Below are 17,358 nucleotides of genomic sequence, written 5' to 3' on the forward strand. Positions count from 1 at the left end.
CACATAGCCTAAAAGCGAGACATTGGTTGCTACAGCAACATTTTTGTGAAGTACCTGTGGATTCAAAATGCTTATTATACTCCTGAATAAAATCCAGTTTCCAAAATGGGATCACTTGTGGGGGGTTTCTAATGTATAGGTACCCAAGGGGCCCTGCAAATGTGACATGGTGCCCGCAATTTATTTCAACTTTTCCAGAATTCAAATGGTGCTGCTTCCATTCCAAGCCCTCCCATTTATCCAAACAGAGGTTTTTGGCCACATGTGGGGTATCCCTGTGCTCATAAGACATTGGATAACAACCTGTTGGGTCCACGGTTTGTTGTTGTCTCTTGAAAAAGTGAGAAATTTTATGCTGAAGCAACATTTTTGTGAAAAAAAGGAAAATTTTCAATATGGCAACCTAAGCTTATCAAATTCTGTGAAGTATTCGTGGATTCATACTGCTCACTATACACCTAGATAAAAGCCTTGAGGTGTCTTGTTTCCAGAATGGAGTCACTTGTGGGGGACCTCCACTGTTTAGGCACCTCAGGGGCTCTCCAAATGCAACCTGGCGTCCGCTATTGATTCCAGCCAATTTTGCAGTCAAATGGCACTCCTTCCCTTCCGAGCCCTGCCATGCGCCCAAACAGTTGATTTCCACCACATATAAGGTATCGCCAAACTCAGGAGAAATTGCACAATAAATGTTATGCTGAATTTTTTCCTTTTACTCTTGTAAAAAAAAAGCTACCTGGTTGAAATAACAATTTTGTGGTAAAATTTTTTTTTTTTTTTTTCATGGCTCAACGTTATAAAATTCTGTGAAGCACCTGGGGGTTCAGGGTACTCACCAAACATCTAGATATATTCCTTGAGGGGCCTAGTTTCCAAAATGGGGTCACTTGTGTGGGGTTTCTGCTGTTTAGGTACCTTAGGGGTCCTCCAAATGTGACATGGTGCCCGCAATCTTTTTCAGCCAAATTTCCTTTCCAAAATTCAAATATTGCTCCTTTCGTTCCAAGCCCTCCCATTTGTCCAAACAAAGGTTTCAGACCACATGTGAGGTATCACCGCGCTCATAAAAAAGTGGTTAACAAACCTTGAGGTCAAATTTTTGGAATTACCTCTTGAAAAAGTGAGAAAATTGATGCTAAAGCAACATTTTTGAGAAAATTATTAAAATTTTCAATATGACAACGTAACGTTAACAAAATCTGTGAAGTACCTGTGGATCTAAAATGCTCACTATACCCCTAGATAGAAGCCTTGAGGGGTCTAGTTTCCAAAATGGTGTCACTTGTGAGGGGTTTCTTCTGTTTAGGTACCTTAGCGGACCTGTAGCTTTCCAAAATTCAAATATTGCTCCTTCTGTTCCGAGCCCTCCCATTTGTCCAAACAGAGGTTTCTGACCACATGTGGGGTATCGGCGCACTCATAAGAAAGTGGGGAACAAGTTTTGGGGTCCATTTTGTTGTGTTAGTTCTTCTAAAAGTGAATAAATTTGGGTTAGAGCAACATTTTTAGGTAAAATTTAATTTTTGCTTTTTTTCATTCCACATTGCTTTTGTTCATGTGAAGCACCTGAAGGGTTAATAAACTTCTTGAATGTGGTTTTGAGTACTTTGGGGGTGCAGTTTTTAGAATGGTGTCACATTTGGGTATTTTCTGTCATCTAGGCCTATTGAAGTCACTTCAAATGTGATGTGGTCCCTAAAAAAATGGTTTTGTAAATTTTGATGTAAAAATGAGAAATCGCTGATAAACTTTGAACCCCTCTAACTTCCTAACAAAAAAAAATTTTGTTTCCAAAATTGTGCTGATGTAAAGTAGACATGTGGGAAATGTTATTTATTAACTATTTTGTGTCACAGAAATCTCTGGTTTAACGGTATAAAAATTCAAAAGTTGAAAATTGCTAAATTTTCAAACTTTTTGCCAATATTCAATTTTTTTCTTCAATAAACGCAAAAAAATATTGTCCTAAATTTGGTACTAACATGAAGTCCAATATGTGACGAAAAAACAATCTCAGAATCACCGGGATCCGTTGAAGCGTTCCAGAGTTATAACCTCATGAAGTGACACTGGTCAGAATTGCAAAATTTGGTCTGGTCATTAAGGTGAAAATTAGCTCCGTCACTAAGGGGTTAAATATGTTATCCTAGGTCATTGTCCTGTTGGAAGACCCATAACCTAGGACGCAGACCCAGCTTTCTGACACTGCCCATGTATTGCAACTAAAAATCCTTTGGTAATCTTCAGATTTCATGATGCCTTGTACAAAATCAAGGCACCCAGTGCCAGAGAAAACAATACAACCCCAAATAATCTCTGAACCTCCACCATGTCTGACTATAGGTACTGTGTTATTTTCTTTGTAGGCCTCATTCCGTCTTCAGTAAACAATAGAATGATTTGTTTCAATGCACACAAAGTAAATAAACATGTATGAAAAAACGTGTAATTGCAATATTTTCTGGGAGAAATACTTAATTTTCTGGAACAATTTTAAGGCTAACAATACCAACACTTTCAGCCATGACTGTATATATCTGACTTTTGTATGTCTATTTTTGTTTTTAATTTTTATAATACAATAAAGAATATACTTTTTATTATTGTTGAGTAGAGATGAGCGAACCGGTCGCGGTTCGGCTCGAGGTGGTTCGCCGAACGGAGGTCTCGTTCGAGTTCAGTTCGTCGAACGTTCGACGAACCGAACTCGAACGTATAGGCTATAATGGGAGGCAATCACAAACACATAAAAATGCATTATAAATGTACACAAACAGTTAATAAACATTGCCATAACACTTACCGGTCCTCGCGATCCCTTCTGCACTCTGTCTCCTGCCGCTATTCCATCCGATGATCGCTGAATCCTCCCGGTGACCTGCACTGCCAGCAGAGATGCAGGACCTATCGTGACGTCAAAATAGCCATGTGACCAGTCATGTGGCTATTATCTCATTGGCTACAGACTGGTCACATGACTATGACACGTCATGTAGGACCTGCGAGTGCATCTCTCCGGTACACGGTGCACATATGTGTATCGCCGTGTACCGGCGACATGCTCTAGCACACGGTCGACTCCCCGTTCCGTTAGGGACCGGCTGACACAGCCGGTCATTAACGGAGATCACCGTTGCCATAGCAACGCAGTTAGCGGTGACGTCACCGCTAACCGCGGCTCCGAGAGCACCGTTGCTATGGTAACGCGTCTGTCAGCGTTACCGCTAGCAGCCAGCAGTGATCACTCACGGAGTGAAGGCTGCACGCTGCTGCACGATTGTAGTGAGCATTGTAGTGAGGATGGAGGTTCCCCAGCCCCAAGTGATGAGCTGGTGAATCTCATCCTTCCTCACTACAATCGTCACTACTACTACACTAGAAAGAAAGAAGACAGAAGAGCAGGATCGTGGAGGGCTGACAGGGGGTAATAAAGATGGAGTCTCTAATGTGTCTGTGTATTTATTTCTATTAAAGTATTTTTCCTCTGTGTGGTGTCTTTTTTTTAACCCTTTATTGGAGATTCTTAATGGCCGGGTCAAACGTGCCTGACATTAAGAATCTCTGGCTTAATACTGGCTAGTAAAACAAAGCCAGTATTAACTCATGATTACCCAACAAGCCACCCGGCTCCAGGGCTGTTGGAAGAGTTGGATACAGCGCCAGATGATGGCGCTTCTATGAGAGCGCCATTTTCTGGGACGGCTGCGGACTGAAATCCGCAGCAGAGGCGCCCACAAACCTCGGGCTAACCTGTGCTGCGTATTCCAATCCCCAGCTGCCTAGTTGTACCCGGCTGGACACAAAAATAGGGCGAAGCCCACGTCATTTGTTTTTTAATTATTTCATGAAATAAGTGAAATAATTAAAAAAAACGGGCTTCCCTATATTTTTGGTTCCCAGCCGGGTACAAATAGGCAACTGGGGGTTGGAGGCAGCCCGTGGCTGCCAGCTGTACCTGGCTAGCATACAAAAATATGGCGAAGCCCACGTCATTTTTTTGGTGGGCAAAAAACTTCTGCATACAGTCCTGGATGGAGTATGCTGAGCCTTGTAGTTCTGCAGCTGCTGTCTGCTCTTCTCCATACAGACAGACAGCAGCTGCAGAACTACAAGGCTCAGCATACTCCATCCAGGACTGTATGCAGAATTTTTTTGCCCCCTGAAAAAATTATGTGGGCTTCGCCATATTTTTGTATGCTAGCCAGGTACAGCAGGCAGGTACGGCTGCCCCCAACCCCCAGTTGCCTATTTGTACCCGTCTGGGAACCAAAAATAAAGGGAAGCCCTTTTTTTATTATTTCATGAATTTCATGAAATAATTAGAAAACAAATGACGTAGGCTTTGCCCCATTTTTGTGTCCAGCCAGGTACAACTAGGCAGCTGGGGATTGGAATCCGCACCACCGGTTGGCCTGAGCTTTCTGGGCCCCACTGCTGCGAATTGCAGTCTGCAGCCACCTCAGAAAATGGCATTTTCATAGAAGCGCCATCTTCTGGCGCTGTATCCAACTCTTCCAGCACCTGCCTGCTATACCTGGCTAGCATACAAAAATATGGCGAAGCTCACGTCCTTTTTTTGTAGTTTTTTGGCAAAAAAAATAAAAAATGCTTCCCTGGATTTTCCATTGCCAGTGAAGGTAACACCAAGCAGTGGGGGTTAGCAGCCAGTAGCTGCTTGGATTACCCTTAGCTAGCAATACAAAAAATGCAGCGGGAGCCCATATATATTTTTTTTAATTATTTATTTAAATAACTAAAAATAAAATGGGCTTCCCTGTATTTTGATTGCTGGACATCACAGTGCTGTAAAAATAAATCTTTAAAAAAATGACGTAGCGCTCCGCGGTATTTTTGATTCTCAGCGCAGATAAAACAGACAGCTATGGGTTGCCACCCCCATCTGCCTGCCGTTACCTTGGTTGTCAATCAAAATACAGGGAAGCCCATTAATTTTTTCTATTTAAAAAATAGTTAAAAAAAAAAATTACGTTGGGTCCCCCCATTTTTGATAGCCAGCTAGGGTAAAGCAGACGGCTGTAGCCTGAAAACCACAGCTGGCAGCTTTACCGTGGTTGGGGATCCAATGTGGAGGTCCCCTCAGGCTCTTTTTTATAATTATTTTATAAATATTAATAATTACACAATAAAAGTAGGGTCCCCCCCAAATTGGATCACCAGCCAAGGTAAAGCGAACAGCTGTGGTCTGGTATTCTCAGGGTGGGAAGGTCCATAGTTATTGGGCCTTCACAGCCTAAAAATAGCAGGCCGCAGGCACCCCAGACGTGGCGCATCCACTAGATGCGCCAATCCTGGCGCTTCACCCCAGCTCATCCCGTGCCCTGGTGCAGTGGCAAACGGGGTAATAAATCGGGTTGATACTAGCTGTAAAGTCACCTGAGATCAAGCCCAGCAGTTTGTGATGTCATGGCGTCTATTAGATACCCAACATCATAAACTGTCAGTACTAACAAAAACAAAAAATCGACAAAAGAAATTTATTTGAAAAAACAGTCCCCAAAACATTTCCTCTTTCACCAATTTATTGTAAGAAAAAAAATAAAGGGGTCCCACGACGACTCTGGACCGTCTAGAATATGGGGGGGAGACACTCAGGGAACGTATCCCCCATTTTCTAGGAGTGCGGACCCTTCATGTGAGGAGTGTGGGTGCAATGAATCTGCACTCACTCTCCCCGGGTCCACAGCAGCAGAGTCCATGTCATAATGGTTGCTACCAAAGCTGCAATGCCCTGCTCATGAGGTAAGGGCATGCCTAATCAGGAGAACTACTGTAGAGGAAGCTCTGCTCACTGGTATATAGGTGCTCAGAGGTAATAATAGATAAAATTAGTGAGTAACCTCGGCACTCTATATCTCCCAGACTAAGTCAGTAAGTCACAATGGATAGTAATGCAAAATCACTCTTTATTGGTCCGTATTAAGAAAAAATTTTTTTCATAAGCATATATGTTTTTGTCCAAAACAAGTTACAAATGACGTTTCGGCCTGAGCCTTCGTCAGATTGGACTTATCTGCATGTAATCATGAAAAATGACAATAATCAGTATCACATAAGAGTGAGAGAACAATAACATAAACTCGAACAATGTAGAGGTACAATTGGGATGCAGCAAAAAAATTGCAACACAGCAAGAAATGAAACACATGATACAAATGTCATAATACAGTACAAGGACAATATAGTAATGACAAATATGGGGTCAGAGTAGGCTTAGACAGCTCTGGTACGAAAGAGATGTCAATCATAAAGTAACATGTGCAGTAGGTGTAGAGCTACAGTATGCATGGCAGAGCTAATGGGTAGACTGACCATAGAAAAAGAACGGAGAAAAAGTGGAGAAAAAGTGGAGAAAAAAGTGGAGAAAAAGTGGAGCATAAGAGGAGAAAAAGTGGAGAAAAAAGTGGAGAAAAAGTGGAGATTAAGAGGAGAAAAAGTGGAGAAAAAGTGGAGCATAAGAGGAGAAAAAGTGGAGAAAAAGTGGAGCATAAGAGGAGAAAAAGTGGAGATTAAGAGGAGAAAAAGTGGAAAAAAAAGTGGAGCATAAGAGGAGAAAAAGTGGAGAAAAAGTGGAGAAAAAGTGGAGCATAAGAGGAGAAAAAGTGGAGAAAAAGTGGAGAAAAAGTGGAGAAAAAGTGGAGAAAAAGTGGAGCATAAGAGGAGAAAAAGTGGAGAAAAAGTGGAGATTAAGAGGAGAAAAAGTGGAGAAAAAGTGGAGCATAAGAGGAGAAAAAGTGGAGAAAAAGTGGAGAAAAAGTGGAGCATAAGAGGAGAAAAAGTGGAGAAAAAAGTGGAGAAAAAGTGGAGCATAAGAGGAGAAAAAGTGGAGAAAAAGTGGAGAAAAAAGTGGAGAAAAAGTGGAGAAAAAGTGGAGAAAAAAGTGGAGAAAAAGTGGAGAAAAAGTGGAGAAAAAGTGGAGCATAAGAGGAGAAAAAGTGGAGATTAAGAGGAGAAAAAGTGGAGAAAAAGTGGAGCATAAGAGGAGAGAAAGTGGAGAAAAAGTGGAGAAAAAGTGGAGAAAAAGTGGAGATTAAGAGGAGAAAAAGTGGAGAAAAAATGGAGCATAAGAGGAGAAAAAGTGGAGAAAAAGTGGAGCATAAGAGGAGAAAAAGTGGAGAAAAAGTGGAGATTAAGAGGAGAAAAAGTGGAGAAAAAAGTGGAGAAAAAGTGGAGCATAAGAGGAGAAAAAGTGGAGAAAAAGTGGAGAAAAAGTGAAGAAAAAGTGGAGATTAAGAGGAGAAAAAGTGGAGAAAAAGTGGAGCATAAGAGGAGAAAAAGTGGAGAAAAAGTGGAGAAAAAGTGGAGCATAAGAGGAGAAAAAGTGGAGAAAAAGTGGAGCATAAGAGGAGAAAAAGTGGAGATTAAGAGGAGAAAAAGTGGAAAAAAAAGTGGAGCATAAGAGGAGAAAAAGTGGAGAAAAAGTGGAGAAAAAAGTGGAGAAAAAGTGGAGAAAAAAGTGGAGAAAAAGTGGAGAAAAAAGTGGAGAAAAAGTGGAGCATAAGAGGAGAAAAAGTGGAGAAAAAGTGGAGAAAAAGTGGAGAAAAAGTGGAGCATAAGAGGAGAAAAAGTGGAGAAAAAAGTGGAGAAAAAGTGGAGCATAAGAGGAGAAAAAGTGGAGAAAAAGTGGAGAAAAAAGTGGAGAAAAAGTGGAGAAAAAGTGGAGAAAAAGTGGAGCATAAGAGGAGAAAAAGTGGAGATTAAGAGGAGAAAAAGTGGAGAAAAAGTGGAGCATAAGAGGAGAGAAAGTGGAGAAAAAGTGGAGAAAAAGTGGAGAAAAAGTGGAGATTAAGAGGAGAAAAAATGGAGCATAAGAGGAGAAAAAGTGGAGAAAAAGTGGAGCATAAGAGGAGAAAAAGTGGAGAAAAAGTGGAGAAAAAGTGGAGAAAAAGTGGAGATTAAGAGGAGAAAAAGTGGAGAAAAAGTGGAGCATAAGAGGAGAAAAAGTGGAGAAAAAGTGGAGCATAAGAGGAGAAAAAGTGGAGAAAAAGTGGAGAAAAAGTGGAGCATAAGAGGAGAAAAAGTGGAGAAAAAAGTGGAGAAAAAAGTGGAGAAAAAAGTGGAGAAAAAAGTGGAGAAAAAAGTGGAGAAAAAGTGGAGCATAAGAGGAGAAAAAGTGGAGAAAAAGTGGAACATAAGAGGAGAAAAAGTGGAGAAAAAATGGAGAAAAAGTGGAGAAAAAGTGGAGCATAAGAGGAGAAAAAGTGGAGAAAAAGTGGAGCATAAGAGGAGAAAAAGTGGAGAAAAAGTGGAGAAAAAGTGGAGAAAAAGTGGAGCATAAGAGGAGAAAAAGTGGAGAAAAAAGTGGAGAAAAAGTGGAGCATAAGAGGAGAAAAAGTGGAGAAAAAAGTGGAGAAAAAGTGGAGAAAAAGTGGAGCATAAGAGGAGAAAAAGTGGAGATTAAGAGGAGAAAAAGTGGAGCATAAGAGGAGAAAAAGTGGAGAAAAAGTGGAGAAAAAGTGGAGAAAAAATGGAGAAAAAGTGGAGAAAAAGTGGAGATTAAGAGGAGAAAAAGTGGAGAAAAAGTGGAGAAAAAGTGGAGCATAAGAGGAGAAAAAGTGGAGAAAAAGTGGAGCATAAGAGGAGAAAAAGTGGAGAAAAAGTGGAGCATAAGAGGAGAAAAAGTGGAGAAAAAGTGGAGAAAAAGTGGAGCATAAGAGGAGAAAAAGTGGAGAAAAAGTGGAGCATAAGAGGAGAAAAAGTGGAGAAAAAGTGGAGAAAAAGTGGAGCATAAGAGGAGAAAAAGTGGAGAAAAAAGTGGAGAAAAAGTGGAGAAAAAGTGGAGCATAAGAGGAGAAAAAGTGGAGAATAAGTGGAGAAAAAAATGGAGAAAAAGTGGAGAAAAAGTGGAGAAAAAGTGGAGAAAAAAATGGAGAAAAAGTGGAACACCCTTTGGTACCTTTCATGTGGCACTAAGGGTGCTTAGCTTTGTATTTAGCCAAAAAAATGAAAAAAAAATGACGTAGGGTTCCCCCTAGTTTTGTAGCCAGCTAGGGTAAAGCAGACGGCTGCAGCCTGCAGACCACAGCTGGCAACCTCACCTTGGCTGGTAATCCAAAACTGAGGGCACCCCACGCTGTTATTTTAAATTAAATAAATAATTTAAAAAAAAAACACGTAGGGGTCCCCCAAAATTGGATCACCAGCCAAGGTAAAGCAGACAGCTGGGGCCTGATATTCTCAGACTAGGGAGGTCCATGGTTATTGGAATCTCCCCAGCCTAAAAATAGCAGGCCGCAGCCGCCCCAGAAGTGGCGCATCCATTAGATGCGCCAATCCTGGTGCTTCGCCCCAGCTCATCCCGCGCCCTGGTGCGGTGGCAAACGGGGTAATATATGGGGTTAATACCAGATGTGTAATGTCACCTGGCATCAAGCCCTGGGGTTGGTGAGGTCAGGCGTCTATCAGATACCCGACATCACCAACCCAGTCAGTAATAAAAAAAAAATAGACGACAAACACGTTTTTATTTGAAAAAACACTCCCCAAAACATTCCCTCTTTAACCAATTTATTACAAATCCAGGTCTGGTGTAATCCAAGGGGTTGCCATGACGATCCACACTGTCCCAGTCAATGAAGAGCAGGATGTTCCCCATTGGCTGGGAGAGCAGTGCAGTGACCTGAGCTAACATCAATGGGTCAGCCCAGGTCACTGCAGGGGGGTGACAAGTGCTGCTGTCAGTGAGGTACATTACCTGCGCTGATCTCCAGCACACTGACAGCCCCTGTCACTGAGGTCAATGACCGGCGCCTTCACAGCAAGTCTCGCGAGAGGTCCGTGACGTCACCGCTAGTCAGTCTCGGGTCGGAAGCGAGAGGTGATGTGACAAGCGGCGGCCATGGAGGACAGTGACAGCGCTGAGGTCGGGATGGCGGGACTTCATCACCGCAGGTAAGCCGAGCGGGGGGGGGGGGGAGGGGTGAGAGTGTGTGTGTGTGTGTGTATGTATGTGTACATGCCGCGGGCAGGAGGGGGCGGAGCGAGCTGAGCGGGAAAGTGTGGGCTTCCTGCACGTAACTAAGATAAACATCGGGTTACTAACCAAAGCGCTTTGCTTGGATACCCGATGTTTATCTTGGTTACCAGCTTGTGGCAGGCTGCCAGCGATGGCTCCTGCACACTGTAGCTGTAAAAAGCCCTGCTTTTTACTGCTAGAACCGTTCTCGAACGTATCTAGAACTATCGAGCTTTTAGCAAAAAGCTCGAGTTCTAGTTCGATCTCGAACAGCCCAAAAATCACTCGAGCCTAGAACTGGAGAACCACGAACCGCGAACCGCGCTCAACTCTATTGTTGAGGCTTGCATATTTCTACATTTCTTCAGGATTTTGGTATGTAAAGGCATCAATATACATTAAAAACATAATTTGTTGACATTCAACAATACATCTCAGATTGCATTGGCCAATATTGATTATTTTCAAGAAGTGTGTATCATAAAAGTAATCTAAAATGTCAATATTTTGAAAAATAATGGACGTTTGTCACTCTTTCATTGGTTGAAACGAGCCATCGTTCATCTAACCAAAAGAGCCAACTATTGTTCTTTATGGTCATTATTTTGGAATACTTTTATTCAATGCGTATGGGCACCATAACAACCCTCTTTTACATTAGGTAGCTGCCTGATAAACAATAGTTTGACCAACAAATATCTCCTCCAACCTCCTACAAAGTAACGCTCTACTCTAGGGCTCGTGTTTCCTCTATCACAGACTTCTGAGGCAGCGGCTTATCTCCATGGAGAGCAAAAGGATCATCCACTGAAAGTCACCAGACCTGATCCTTCTCTCCCCTGTCATCATCTATTGTGGAAGAGGCCCCCATATGCATTAAACTGTTGGTCAACCCCACCAGTATTTTCTAATTTGGCCAGCCTTAGTCTAATTTGTGTGGGAGCCTTAAAGAGAACCTGTCAGCAGGATTTTGCTTAGTAAAGTACAGACATGGCCATATTGTAAATAATACTACAAAACACATACTGCTGCACTCTAAAATCCTAACAATGAATAAGGGAACTCTGGTATTACATTATTGATATATGAAAAAAAAGAGTGATGTTTAGCTTATGTATTGGCCAATGCATGTGAACCCGATCCCCACGGCAAGGTAATCTCTGTATACCGAGAACCTAACATGATCGGGTGCTCAGGCATATATGTGATGGTCTGCCGTACAGACACCACACTTTGTTGTCCTCCCGGAAGAAGCGGTCCTGTGCCGCGAAATGGCTGCCGGAGGTCCCCTCTGGCTGGTCCCCCTGAACCACCCACCTGTTGGTAAGCAAATTCTGCTGGACCTTTCTCCCCTGGTCTGTGTGAATGGGGTAATGTTTCCACTCTTTTTACACCTTGTCCTTAATGTGGCTCTTTATTCACATAGTACTTTTCTTTGGCGGTTCAGATAGTCTCTAAGGAAAGGTGGCTATTATAATATAATACATGTATTTATGAATCCTCCTGATATAGCCCCTTTTTCTATCTTTCACTGCACAGCACTTCATGTAGCCGCAGTAATTTGCTATACTTTTGTTGCATACTGATACTCTATCTTTGATGATCATTTTTATCTCAACAGTCAGGGTGATTTATGGGGACTCTATGTATTTTCCCTGATTTATGCTTCTTAATGTCCTTTATATGTATTTTGTAACTATTTATATTAAAATCATCTGTTAAGTGCACGCAAATACTCCTTTTTTCGTGTTTATATATCAGAACAAGAGGGAGGTATAGCCACTGCTCCGGATAGCTAGCCAGTGAAGATAACATGGGCAGCACATGCGCAGACTGAGAACTCAAACTCATTACTTGTAGATGTGACTGTGCTTGCGCTACTGATGGTGCCATTTTATTGGAGACCACAAAAATGACTGTGCCAGCGCGAGATATAATATAGGAGGCAGGTCACTAGCCTATTACTCAAAGAAAGGAGGCACAAGGGCCTGAGCATGAAGAAAAGACCCTGCCCACAGTTCTGCCTTGATGCAAGGAATGATTAAAAAAAAACAACAAAATGGATTTCTTCACCGCATGTATCATTTTAATCAGTATTGCAGCGCTAATATGGCCATGTCTGTAGTTTGCTCGGCAAATTCCTGAACACAGGCTCTTTTTAAGTGTTAATGATAATGTTGAGTGATGTGCGACTATCCTGAAAGAATCTGAGAGCTTTCTGTCAGGTAGAAAGGAGTTTATCTACATATTTACATTCATGTCTAATCTATACATATGTGGGTATGTGAACTCACAGATATTCTTCTACAGTTGCATCCAGTGGCAGTGTACAGGAGTGACGTCGCCGCGCAGGCACAGGGGAAGAATGATGAAGCATGGAGCGGTGTGGGCCACTTGATGCTTTATCATTGGTGTGTGTGATGACGGGGGAGAGGGCCCGGTCCCGCCGCTGCTGACACCTGGTAGGAGGGGTCATATAGTGGCCGCGTGGTCTGCAACAGAACAGCACAGTTGCTCTCTCAGAAAGTAGCTGGCTTCCGATCTGCAAGGCAGCCGCAGGCCCCTCACGTGGCGGGCCCAGTCGCAATGGCGACCCCCTGCGACCGCGGTAGTTATGCCTCTGGTTGCATGTATGTCCTTGCATTTAGCAGTGCCATAAGGAATAATTTGTAACTGCATGAACTATTTATTTTGACTATACAGGTGTAGCAAAGGTCACCTTGTCTCTTGTCTCAGATGTCACTACATTCAGGTATCACAGAAGAATTCCACAGCTAAGTTGACATCAGTCAATGCCTTGAGCAATAGTAAACTAGAATCCTCTGACTCGAGATAACTTACTGTCAGGGTGGTGTGTTTTGAGTCATGTTAACCTTTGCTACATCTATATATATATATATATATATACTGTATGTTGTATGTTGGTATTCTCTTTCATGCCTGGGTTATTATATACTGTAATATATTATTGACAGTTTCTACTTTCTGACCATTTTTCCACAGGAGAATTTGGTGAAGTGTGTAGTGGTCGTCTAAAACTTCCATCTAAAAAAGAAATCAGTGTGGCCATTAAAACACTAAAAGTCGGTTACACAGAAAAACAGAGGAGGGATTTCCTGAGTGAAGCCAGCATTATGGGACAGTTCGAGCATCCAAACATCATACGGCTGGAAGGAGTGGTAACGAAAAGTAAGTCCTAACCAATTTTTGTTTATTGTAATGTGTCGGCAAATGTACAGAGAGTAATTTATATCTAAATCTCTCCAGGCAAACCGGTTATGATTGTGACCGAATACATGGAGAACGGCTCTTTAGACAGCTTCCTCCGCGTAAGTAGAGAATACACTGAAATGTGTAGATGTTTCCAGGAATTACACACATTAGTGTTTTTCATTAGGAGAATAGACCCCATAATGCATTTATAAGTGACAGATTCCTTCATTATTATAACATTGCCACAATTATATATAGTCAGATTGCAGCAATCTATGCAGTGCATCAATGCTGATGGCGGGATTGTCATTACTGTATGTGCTACTGCTCAACAGATCCCATCTGTACTATACGCTAGGATGTCAATATTGGCAGGTTAGGGCCGTAGCTGGTTTGCTCTCTGCGCTTCACTTAAATCTTCCTTTATATTGTATTAATTTTTTCAGCATTTATTAGATTTTTATAAAGTAAAAAAAAACTATTGATTTTTAAAGGGACTATGATTTTAACCCCAACACTATATATATATATACACATGAAGTTCTTTCAAAGAAAAGTCCAGCAATACCCTTACATTGCCAGTCCATGCCTCTATTAATGAGAAATCAGTGTTTGAAATTATATACAAATGAGGCTAAAGCACTATGGTAGATCTGAAGCCTCTGTCACTCAAGTTCTATTTTCGACTCAGCAATACCTCTTCCTGATTGACTGATTGTCATTTCACACAGCACAGAAGGTGTCACTCAAGCAGGAGAAGGTGGCATTGAGCGGGGAACAGAGCTGGAGTGACAGAGGCTTCAGATTTAACACTTAAGCCTCATTTGCATATCAATTCAAATGTTTATTTCTCAGTAATGGAGGAACAGACTGGGCATGTAAAGGTATTGCTGGACTTGTCTTTGAAAAAGTTACATGCACATACATTCAAGGCCGAAAGTGTTGGCATGCTTGAAATATTTGCCAAAAAATGAAGTGTTTCTCCCACAAAATTATTACAACTATACATATTTTGCCACACATGTTTATTTACTTTGTGTGAATTGGAACAACCCCAAAAAAAGTAGAAAAAAAAAGGCAAAATGGACTTAATTTCACTCAAAACTCCAAATATGGGCCAGACAAAATTGTTGACACTCTTAAATTAATTTGGAAAAATTAGTAGAAAAAAATAAAAATCCGGCATTCACTTGTAAAGGCTTAAGGCCCCCTTCACACGTCAGTGAAAAACACTGGCGTTCTTCACTGACGTTTAAAACACGCACATGTCTCTTCGTGTTCCGTGATCCGTGATTGCAAATGGACATTACTCACCTGTCTTCGCTCCTGCTGTCCATGGTGCTGAACTCCTCGGCTCTGCAGCGTCCACCCACCGCTCTCTGCAGCTACGTCCGGGTCGGCTGTTCCTGCTTTCATGAATATTCATAAGCCGGGCAGGAGCTGTAGAGAGCGGAGGCTGCACAGCGAATCGCTGCAAAGGTTAGTTGAAAATGTTTATTATTTTATATGTCAGTATTTTTCTGGTACGTGTTTCACGGATCACACACGGATCACACCATAGTGTGGTCCGTGGGTCATCAGTGATGCCAGAAAAAAACTGGCTTGTCTCTGTACAGAATCACGGACACGCGTGTACGCTGCATGGAGACACGTTCAGTGAAAAATCACTGATGTGTGAGCAGATTCATTGATTATAATGGGTCTGCGTAAGTCAGTGAATCTGGTACGTATAAAAATGCACATACGTACCAGAATCACTGACGTGTGAGGGGGGCCTAAAACATAGTTTAATAATAATTAAAGCATATGTAGACAAGCTGTCCTGACATCTTGTCTACATATGCTTTAATTATGATTTTGTTCACTGTTTCAATGGTCTTTATTAAAGCTATCCTTTAGACCTTTACAAGCGGATGCCGAATTTTTGTTTTTTCTACCAATTTTTCCAACTAATCACCTGGTTACTGGCCAGGATTCTGAGCAACGCACCCATACCATCTCGTCTGGGGAGCTATATGATACTTGATTGTTTGTTGACCCTCAAATTAATATTTGGTTACACACCCTTTGGAATTAATAACTGCAATCAATTGTTTACTATAACTATTAACAAGTTTCTTATACTTCTCAACTGAAATTTTTGACCAGACTTTTGCAACTTCTCCAAAACTGCTCTCATATTGAAAGGAGCCTTCATCCAACAGCAGTTTTAAGATCTCTCCACAGGTGTTCAATGCGATTTAGATTCAAACTCCTTGCTGCCACTTCAGAATACTCCAGCTTGTTTCCATCTATATCTGGTGCTTCTTGAAGTATGTTTGGAGTCATTGTCCTACTGGAAGACCCATGACCCAGGACAGAAGCCCAGCTTTCTGGCATTGGGCACTACATCACGACCCAAAATTCTTTGGTAATCTTCAAATTTCTTGATGCCTTGCACACAATCAAGTGACCCAGTGAACATCCACCATATTTGACTGTAGTTACTGTGTTCTTTTTTCTGTAGGTCTCATTCAGTTTTTGGTAAACAGTAGAATCATGTACTTCACCAAAATGCTCCATCTTGGTCTTATATGTCTACAAAATCATTTCCCAGAAGATTTGGTTTCCTCACATTACATTTTGGCAAACTACAGTCTAGCTTATTTATGTCTCTGTGTCAGCAGTGTTGTCCTTCTTGGTCTTCTGCTATAGTGTTTAATTTATCTTAAATATCAAGGAATAGTTTGCACTGAAGCTGTGGCATCCTGAGCCTGCAGGACAGCTTTAATTTTTGTAAATTGATTGGAGCTTCTTATCCACCATCTGGACTATCCTGCATTGCAATCTTTTATACATTTTTCTCTGCTGTCTACATCCATGGAGATTAGCTAAAGTGCAATGGGTTGTAAACTTTTTTATATTGCTCACCGTGGTCAAAGGAACATCAAGATCCCTGGAAATGGACTTGTAACCTTGAGATTGTTGATATCTTTTAACCATTTTGATTCTCAAGTCCTCAGACAGTTCTCCTCTCCTCTTTCTGTTCTCCATGCTTAGTGTGACACACTTGAACAAACAATGCAAAGATTCAGTCAACTTCTCCCCTTTTTATCTAGTTTCAATGGTGATTTTCATATTGCCCACACTTGTTGCCATAGTTGAGATTGTACGAGCATCACATGATTGAAAAAAAATTGTTTACCAATAAGTTTGGAAAGGTGCCAACGATTTTGTCCGGCCCATTTTTGGAGTTTTCTGTGAAATTAGGTCCAATTTTGCCTTTTTTTGATGTTTTTATGTGCTGTTCCAATACACACAGGAAAGACACATGTGTATAAAAAGATGTGTAATTGCAATAATTTTCTAGGAGAAATACTTAATTTTTTGCAACAATTTTAAGGGTGCCAACACTTTCGGTCATGAGTATATAAACAATTTGGAGGAGATGGTGAAATTCTGCTAACAGATTCCCTTTAAGTATATAATATACACAAGAAAACCAAAACATCCATTTATATAGCGTACATTTAGGTAAGGACAGTATGAGTCACATTAGTATTAGTCTTAAAGGGGTTAAAGGAGTTATCCAACTTCCATATGTAAAAAAACCAAACACAGCTGCTGATGTTATAAAATCACAAAAGAGAATGCCCCAACCTATTCCTTCTCCATGACCATGATCCAGTGCTAACCCTCCTGCGATGCTCCCGTTCTTTTCTGACAGTGAGGGCAGACAGGGAGTGGAACAGGCAACCACGGGAAGTAGTGAGGGCAGTCAGAGACTGGAACAGGCGACCACAGGAGGTAGTGAGCTCTCCATCAATGGAAATCTTAAAGAGGAAGCTAGATAAACAATAAGCAGGGATGATTTAGGAAATCCTGCACTTCTACGGGGCTGGACCCGATGGCCCTTAACATCCCTTTCAACTCTACCAATCTATAATGATTTGTCTGTAAATGTCATGTGCAGTAATCCTGCCGTCATGACTTCCATGGTTGATTGGTGATACCAGTATTATATCAAATGAGCTCTGTAGTCACTGATTAGGAACAGCGGTCACCCGTCACTTGCATGTCAACAAACATGAAGCTGGATTGTGAATAGAAAGGTTTGTTGAGTATTGTTCTATTTTTATTGTTTAGCATTGGCAGCTGTTATTTTGGATAACCCCTTTTGGTGGCCATACACG

General features: G+C 41.5%; 1 protein-coding gene across 2 annotated transcripts in view; it reads left to right on the forward strand.

The window, feature by feature from the left end:
* The window catches only part of EPHA3 (EPH receptor A3), a 597,724-nt gene that overhangs the window by 528,816 nt on the left and 51,550 nt on the right, over positions 1 to 17,358 (forward strand). For both annotated transcript variants that reach the window (XM_075335117.1, XM_075335118.1), the window contains exons 11-12: positions 12,977 to 13,162; positions 13,241 to 13,302. In XM_075335117.1, coding sequence (XP_075191232.1) covers positions 12,977 to 13,162; positions 13,241 to 13,302 — 248 coding nt within the window. The remainder of the gene's footprint in view (positions 1 to 12,976; positions 13,163 to 13,240; positions 13,303 to 17,358) is intronic.

This window comes from Anomaloglossus baeobatrachus, chromosome 2 (assembly GCF_048569485.1).
Source record: "Anomaloglossus baeobatrachus isolate aAnoBae1 chromosome 2, aAnoBae1.hap1, whole genome shotgun sequence".
NCBI classification, from domain to species: Eukaryota; Metazoa; Chordata; class Amphibia; order Anura; family Aromobatidae; genus Anomaloglossus; species Anomaloglossus baeobatrachus.